This window comes from Dipodomys ordii, unplaced genomic scaffold (genome assembly GCF_000151885.1).
Source record: "Dipodomys ordii isolate 6190 unplaced genomic scaffold, Dord_2.0 Scaffold3, whole genome shotgun sequence".
Classification (NCBI taxonomy): Eukaryota; Metazoa; Chordata; class Mammalia; order Rodentia; family Heteromyidae; genus Dipodomys; species Dipodomys ordii.
In genome coordinates, this window is record NW_012267219.1 from 12550443 (window position 1) to 12558328 (window position 7886).

General features: G+C 34.4%; 1 protein-coding gene across 2 annotated transcripts in view; it reads left to right on the forward strand.

The window, feature by feature from the left end:
• Tbc1d15 (TBC1 domain family, member 15) overlaps positions 1–7886 on the forward strand; it is a 63266-nt gene that overhangs the window by 25551 nt on the left and 29829 nt on the right. Inside the window, exons 6-8 of one of the 2 annotated variants that reach the window (XM_013021725.1) lie at positions 5353–5455; positions 6828–6878; positions 7153–7350. In XM_013021725.1, coding sequence (XP_012877179.1) covers positions 5353–5455; positions 6828–6878; positions 7153–7350 — 352 coding nt within the window. The remainder of the gene's footprint in view (positions 1–5352; positions 5456–6827; positions 6879–7152; positions 7351–7886) is intronic. The other variant, XM_013021733.1, reaches the window with a different exon arrangement.

Here is a 7886-nt window from a genome sequence, read left to right on the forward strand (position 1 = left end):
TCAGCTCTTCAGCTCAAGGCTAGCACTCTACCACTTGAGCCACAGCGCCACTTCCGGCTTTTTTCTTTTTGCTTATGTGGTGTTGAGGAATCGAACCCAGGAGCCTCATGCATGCAAGGCAAGCACTCTACCACTGAGCTACCTTCCCAGCCCCGCCTGTTTATTTTTTAAACCTCATCTCATACCACTTTTTTCTAGCCACATGATTTCTTTGAGTTCCTAAAAATCTCCTAAGCTTTTTTATGTCTCAAGGTCCTTTCACATCCTATTTTCCTGTTTGGAATTTTTTTTCCTTTTCTGATAGATGGGATTTCAGTTTAATATCATTTTCTCAGAAGTAATGATCTCCCCTGGATATGCCTTTCTCATCTAATGCAGATTTCTTTCTTCCTATCTCATTTTCTATTTGCTTGTTTCATGGTACATAGAAGCATAAAATAATTTTTTCTGTTTACTTTTTTGTGTGTTCTACTCTAGAAAATAAGCTTCCTAAGGACAAAAATTGATCATGTTTTTATTTTTTCCCTTGGGTCCTAGTCATAGTGTGAGGGATAATGGTACATAATAGTTGTAAAATAAATTTTTTATACGATTTCTAATTGTAAAAATAACGTACAGAGGGGTTAGTTACATGAGTAAGGTAATGAGTACCGTTTCTGTCGAGCATTGTTACCTCCTCCTCTGTATTTCCCCTACCCTTCCTTCCTTCCTTCCCCTAAAATAAAATTTGAATGAATAAATGGCATGACAATTAACAATTAGATGGAAGTTATTTGTGAGAAATAAATTGTAGACATATTTTTTATTTTGTGAAACTCGAAAGAGAAACTAAGAGACATGTAAAATCCTAAGTGGTAGAATTTTTAAATCCTAGATAGGTTAGTTGTTAACTACTTAGACAGTTATAGGGTATGTGTACCTTGAATGTATCTTGGTAAGTTTTTTTTTTTTTTTTTTGGTACCAGTTCTTGGGCTTGAACTCAGGGCCTACGCCCTGTCCTTGAGCATTTTTGCTCAAGGCTGGCACTCTTACCATTTGAACCCCAGCTCCCCTTCTAGCTTTTTGTTGGTTAATTGGAAAGTAAGAGTGTCACAGACTTTTCCTGCCTAGGCTGGTTTCAAATTGCAATCTTCAGCTAGATTTACAGGTATGAGCCACCAGCATTCAGCCTTGATAGCTTTTTAATGAGGGTAGTCAGTGAAATCTAGTTTCCATTTTGAATTTATAAACAAGAAGTAAACATAAGAATTAAAGGTGGTGATAAAACACAGGGAGATTTAAACATGTGGTCTCATAATGTATGTCAAATTAGTTTTGAACTCAGTTCCTAGTAAGGACAGACTACTTGCTATATGAATAAGAGCAGACTAGAAAGCATGTTGCAGGCACATGAGGAAGAGGGGGAAGAATGGGGGAGAGAGGGAAGGTGGGAAAGGGAGGTATGTGGCCAAGAGCGGGTTATGCCAAGCATGTATCTTACTCCTTCCTGGTCTCAACAGACAGATTCTTAGAAAGGAGAGTTTCTTTAGAAGAAGTATTTCCACTTGGAAAAGAACAAAGTCATGGAAATATTTCTTTACTCCTTTAAAATGTTTTTATTTAATATTTATGTACTTTTATTTCTTGAGGACCTGATGTGTCTTAGATATTGCTTCATCTTGGAGAAAACAGTGATCAAAAAAGATATGATCCTTGACTTCATAGGTTTTATATTGTGGAGAGACTAACATCAGTGAGACATATGTAAATCAGCTCTGATAAGTGCTCTGAATAAGACAGATTTGGTACTATAACATATTCCAAGATAAGGGGTGCGCGCGCGCGCGCGCGCGTGTGTGTGTGTGTGTGCGCGCGCGCACGGGCGCACGCAAGCAATAGTAATTAGAACTCTGGGAGATTAAAATAAGGGGAGAATATAGTGGAGTGAGATTTGAGTATAAGTAACTCGTTGCAACCTTTAGTGGTTCAAGAGAAAAGCTAGCAGAAGAGACTAACCTCTCTACACTTAGTTCTTTTCTCATTAGACTTACTCATTAAATTTGTAAAGCATTAGGATGTGTTGTTTTTGAGGGAGGAGATAGTTGTGTGAAGTGATTATTTCAAGAGTGACTCCCCTTTTTCTCGGCTCAAACTAAAAGAATCAGAGTAAATACAATTTTTCACCAAAATCAAGCTAAACTGACCAATATGGCTGTATCTCTGGCCATATTATGCCTCCTAATAATTAAATTTTCCTCCCTTCAGAAGAGGTCTTTGTTTTACAGATGAAGGCCCTTACTGTATGGATCATTAGCCTTACAAGAGCCAAGATGGGGCTATACTCACTGCATATAGTTTAAGTTAGCCTCAATAACCTGATTAATCAGTATAAAATACCTCAGCTTTTTGAGGCTTAGTATTTCTTAAACTTGTCTTACCCCAAAAAGCAAAGTGTCATTGATATTTATAAGTGTTTACAATACTCACTTGGGTAAAAGAATGAGCCACAGTACATGAATTTCAATCTTTCTGGAAACAAGTTGGTTGTTCGGAGATAAATGAGGTTTGTTAATTCCATTTAATTATATTGCATATTGGGCCATTTTACATTAATACGTTATTATCTGAGCAGTAAAATATTACCCTAAAAAACTAGATTGTATCATTATGTAGTGCCAACCATTTATAAGGTTCAGTTCTAGATATAAAAGTCTGTTACTGTAAGTATTCTAAATCTTGCTATTTTTAAACTCATATTTTATGTTTTTTGTAATGTTTATTATAGCCTTGCTAAAAATGCTCAATATGGGTATTCTTAATAACAATATAAATAGTATTGCTTCACTTCAGTATATAAACATTGCTCAGATCATAGGTTTTGAATTTATTCTGTGGTCTTTGGCAGAGGCTTACTCAGACCTTCAAAGCATTTTAGAATTGATAGCTTCCATGGTTTTCTTTAAAGTATTTAGTAGGTATTGTTAGAATTATTAGTTGTTAGCATCATTAAAAGATCATCTTACTGTTGAAGTGAGCTTGACATTCTTAAATTGGCAGGAGAGATCACCTCCTGGGATATATACATACATACATACATACATATGTATACATATATATGTATATACACATATAAAGTCAGTGTGATAACTTGGCAGTTAGAAACATTGTACTGACATTCTGGGAACCAGTCCATTTGGAGTACAATTGCCTATCACTATACTCCTTATTCCTTGACTGACATATATGTTTGCATTAACAAGGTTTAAACTCAGGGTCTCACCCTTGCTCAGCTTGCTTGTTTGACTGGTGCTTTACCACTTGAGCCAGTCTCTAACCTGGATTTTTGTGTTTTTTTTTTTTTTTGTTGTTGTTGTTTGTTGGTCATGGAGCTTGAACTTTGGGCCTGGGCTTTATCCCTGAGCTCTATAGCTCAAGGCGAGTTCTCAAGCCACTGTGCCATTTCCTTTGTAAGTTATTTTGAAGGTGGAGGTTTTGGACTTCTGCCTATGCGGGCTTTAAGCCATGATTCTCAATTCCTTTAGCTAGGATTACAGGCATGAGCCACCAGTCCCTGGCGAATGTGTATTTTAATGTTTGATGATTTCCACTAGGGCAATTGGGTCTTAAATTTCTCCATATTTTTCCTCCTAGAGCTCTCTCTACTCTCCACCACAGATTGTTAGGTTAATAAATGAAATATTTCAAATAAGTTTTTGTGGTTATTTGTTGATTTGGAAGTTGTCTTTAATTTAGTGGCCATTGTTGTAGATCAGTGGCCACTAAATTGATTTATGGAGCCATAGAGTTATCTGAGCCCAGGTATCTGGAAGTTGCATATTATGTTCCCCCACTACATTATATGAGTATTTTGACTTTCATGATCATTTTTATTTTAGATTTTTAGAAATAATTTGATATGGGGCTGGGAAGGTGGCTCAGTGATAGAGCGCTTGCCTTGCATGCATGAGGCCCTGGGTTCGATTCCCCAGCACCACATAAACAAAAAGAAAAAACGCTGGAAGTGGCGCTGTGGCTCAAGTGGTAGAGTGCTAGCCTTGAGCTGAAGAGCTGAGAGACAGTGCCCAGGCCCAGAGTTCAGGCCCCACGACCAGACTCCCCCCCCCAAAAAAAAATTGATATAATTTACTGTTAGAAACAATCACAGCATCAGCAATGCTTTGCTAGGGACAATACTTGTTCCTATATTAGCTACTTTTGTTTTCTGAAAAAACATTTAAAAAGTTGATCCCATTAAAAAAAATCTCTTAAGGGAATTTAGATCTTTATTTTTACAACCCCTAGAAATGTTCAAAACAATGTATTAAATGAAAATGGATTGTTTTCCTCTGTACTGAATGACTCAACCTTAGTTTCTTTTAAAAAGTCAACAGGCTTATTAACTACTATTGTCTCTTTAGCTTTAGATCCAGTGTTGTTTGTAACCATGTAAGAATAAGATCCTGTTTCGGATTTCATATCCTGTCTAGCATCACTTTTGCATCCTGCTATGTTAGAATTGAGAAGAGATAAATGTTATTAAAGATCTTGTCTCAAACATTTATAATAAACTAGAGGTATAGAGCAGCAAAGTAACATTTAATTTTTATTTTAAGCAGAGAAAAGTTGTAGATTAATGACAGCTGGCATACTGAGTCATAAAACTTACCAATTAGCAAAAAAGACTGGAAAATTTGTCTGATGACTTGAAATTTCCAAACTTGCATATCTGGAAAGCATGTTATTCTACTACTAAGAATTATGAATTAGAGTTTAAATAAACAAGAAAATAAAAGATATACCCTTATCTGAACCGCACATAGTAATTATGTTAGCAATGTTTACATTGTATGTATATAATTATGGTTAATGTGGTTAGTGATCGTTACCAAATAACTGTTGTATCTTCTATTTGTAACATTTAGTATTGTAATTCTACCAAGCTGTGGAATGAATTTGAAATCCATTTAAAAAGAAGACATAATTTCATGTCTATATTTTATGAATTATACAAGTTTGATTTTATGTAATTTAATAAAGGCAAATATAAGACTTTCCTACTGTAATTCTACATAATTTAGTTTTATTCCAAATAAGCACCTTGGCTTTACCTAGAATAAAAATATATTTCATTTTTGTTTTTGTTACGTAACTTTTTAAAATTTAGCATTTATTAACAGTGTTTCATGTTTTGTGTAGTTTTGGAGCCCATTTAAAATGGTTACTAAATATTTGCTAATAGTATATTGATGGGAAGTTTATAGACCTGGACATTAAGAAGTTTTGGTTAGTAATTAGGAATACTGTACATTAGTAATTAAGTAGTTATGATGCTTTGTGCTATTATTTTCTATAAATCCCTTTTGTCTTTACAGATCTCCACAAGATAAAAGAACACTTCTTGTGAATTGTCAGAATAAGAGTCTTTCACAGTCTTTTGAAAATCTTCTTGATGAGCCAGCCTATGGCTTAATACAAGTATGTTTGTTAAATCTATCCTGTATTAGTCTATTAATTTGACTTACTATTTCGATACTCTCTACTCCTTGCTACCTCAGTGTAGACTATGTATATGTAATCTTTTTTTTTTTTTTTTTTTGCTGGTCATGGGGCCTGAACTCTGGGCTTGCGTGCTGTCCTCAGCTCTTCAGCTCAAGGTTAGCACTCTACCACTTGAGCCACAGCACCACTTCTGGCTTTTTCTGCTTATGTGGTGCTGAGGAATTAAACCCAGGGTTCATGTGTGCGAGGCAAGCACTCTACCACTGAGCTGCCTTCCCAGCCCCTGTATATGTAATCTTTATGTCTCAGTATATTCTATAATTTTATAGAAATAATATATTTTATATTATTTGCAGGTCCTAGAAAATTCCTTTTTAATTCCTTTTTAATTACTGTAAAGGCAGGTTTTTTTTTCTCTCTGTATCATAATAATAGAATTAGCAGTAGATCTTCATTACATCTCATTTAGATGAAGAGTTGTGTGGGTAAAACACTGTGAATTAATTGATTAGGAAAAAATACCTGGGGGGTTGAGAATGTGACTTAGTGGTAGATTGCTTGCCTAGCATGCATGAAGCCCTAAATTCAATTCCTCAGTACCATTTAAAACAGAAAAAGCCAGAAGTGGCCCTATGTTTCAAGTAATAGAGTGCTATCTGAGCAAAAGAAGCTCAGGGACATTGGCCAGGACCTGAGCCCCAGGATTAGCCAAAAAAAAGGAAAATATCTGATTCTATTTTTTATTTTCTATTTCAACAGGTTAAATAGGGTGAAGTTAGGATACATCTAATTTCCCTAGAAGTGCTTTAGTATGTTCTTGTATTTGGGTAAAATATGCACTGAATGTGAGCAGAATTTTACTCATATTACTATGTAAACTAGTGATACGGTTGTTGATTCATGTATTCATTTAACAAATGTTTGAGTACTTATGGTAGCTTAGGCTTTTTTTCTCCCCTTAGTTATGAAGATGTAAAAGATTAATCACATAAGGAGTTTTTTTAGTATGGAGGACAAGCAAGCTAAACACTTTAAAATAAATGTGGAAAAAATTTTTCTTCAAGAAACAGCTTATGCAGTAGCTATTTTTGTACTTATGAATGGACAGTCATTTTAGGCTTTAGAAATAATCTTAGGACTTAACCATAGCAAAAATAAAAAAACTTGATGCTGCTTTCTAGAACAGCATTGTTCTAGAACAACTTATTTTGTTTGGAGTGTTTTTTACTATTAACATGACTGGTATGCCAGTTATTATTTAGATACTGTGTTTAAACTTAGCTATTAAATATTTTGTGTTAGATTAGTGTGGAAGTGCATACTTCAAAAAGTATTTCTTTTTGTGAAGACAGGACTGTTTCACAGAAGAAAGCTGTTGTGGGCCATTCACCACTGGGAAGTAAGCACTGCACACATTTTTGATGTATGCAGATTGAATGAAGCCTGCCAATCATTTGTTTATCTGCAATTCAATCAGTAGCATTAGCTTGCCATTTATTTTGCTGTTTTAAACAGAAAAGATTGGCTTAAAAAATTAAATTTTCCTTCCAAGAAAAAATTTTATGATAATCTTAGAACATTCTGTTTTAGTTTTGATTCCTTTTCTTTTTAAAAGGCTTTGTTTTAGCCCACTTTGAAATATTAATAATGTTATTTGTCTTTCTACTATATAGAAAATTAAAAAGGATCCTTATACAGCAACTATGGTAGGATTTTCCAAAGTCACAAACTACATTTTTGACAGTTTGAGAGGCAGTGATCCTACTACGCAACAGCGACCAGCTTCAGAAATGGCTGATTTTCTTAGTGATGCTATTCCAGGTCTAAAGATAAATCAACAAGAAGAACCAGGATTTGAAGTCATCACAAGAGTGAGTGGAGATTTACTTTAGCATAGCTTTTGTATTTTAATAGAGGAATGGGTACTGAATACTGTAGAAATGGAAACTCAATTTTGGTCATATCTACCTATTTCACATAACTTATTCCTTACAGCTTTTCTTTGGTTAACATATTAACCATTACTGCCCATGACCAAATTCTTGGTATGCTTTCTTTTTATTGTTATTTTTATTTTCTTTGGTTACATTTTGATAATTATGAAAAAGTTGTTTCATAGAGTGCCTAGGAGAGAATGGTGAGCTTTTTTGGCCTTATTACCTCTTAGTTGTATTATTTTGCAGGTTTTTTTCTTTAGGCTTTAGTAGACGTCATAATACTGCTTTAGGATTTTATTCTTATGTGAATCTTTTCCAAATAAGATAGATTTTGGCCTGATATTATGATAAATCTTTATATTCAACAAGACTTTTGAAGCCTACAATTCTAGGCCTTCCCATGTTAGAAAATTATAAACACCTAAATTGTGGTACTGATTTGAAAGTTATCTTTTTTTTTTTTTTTTTTT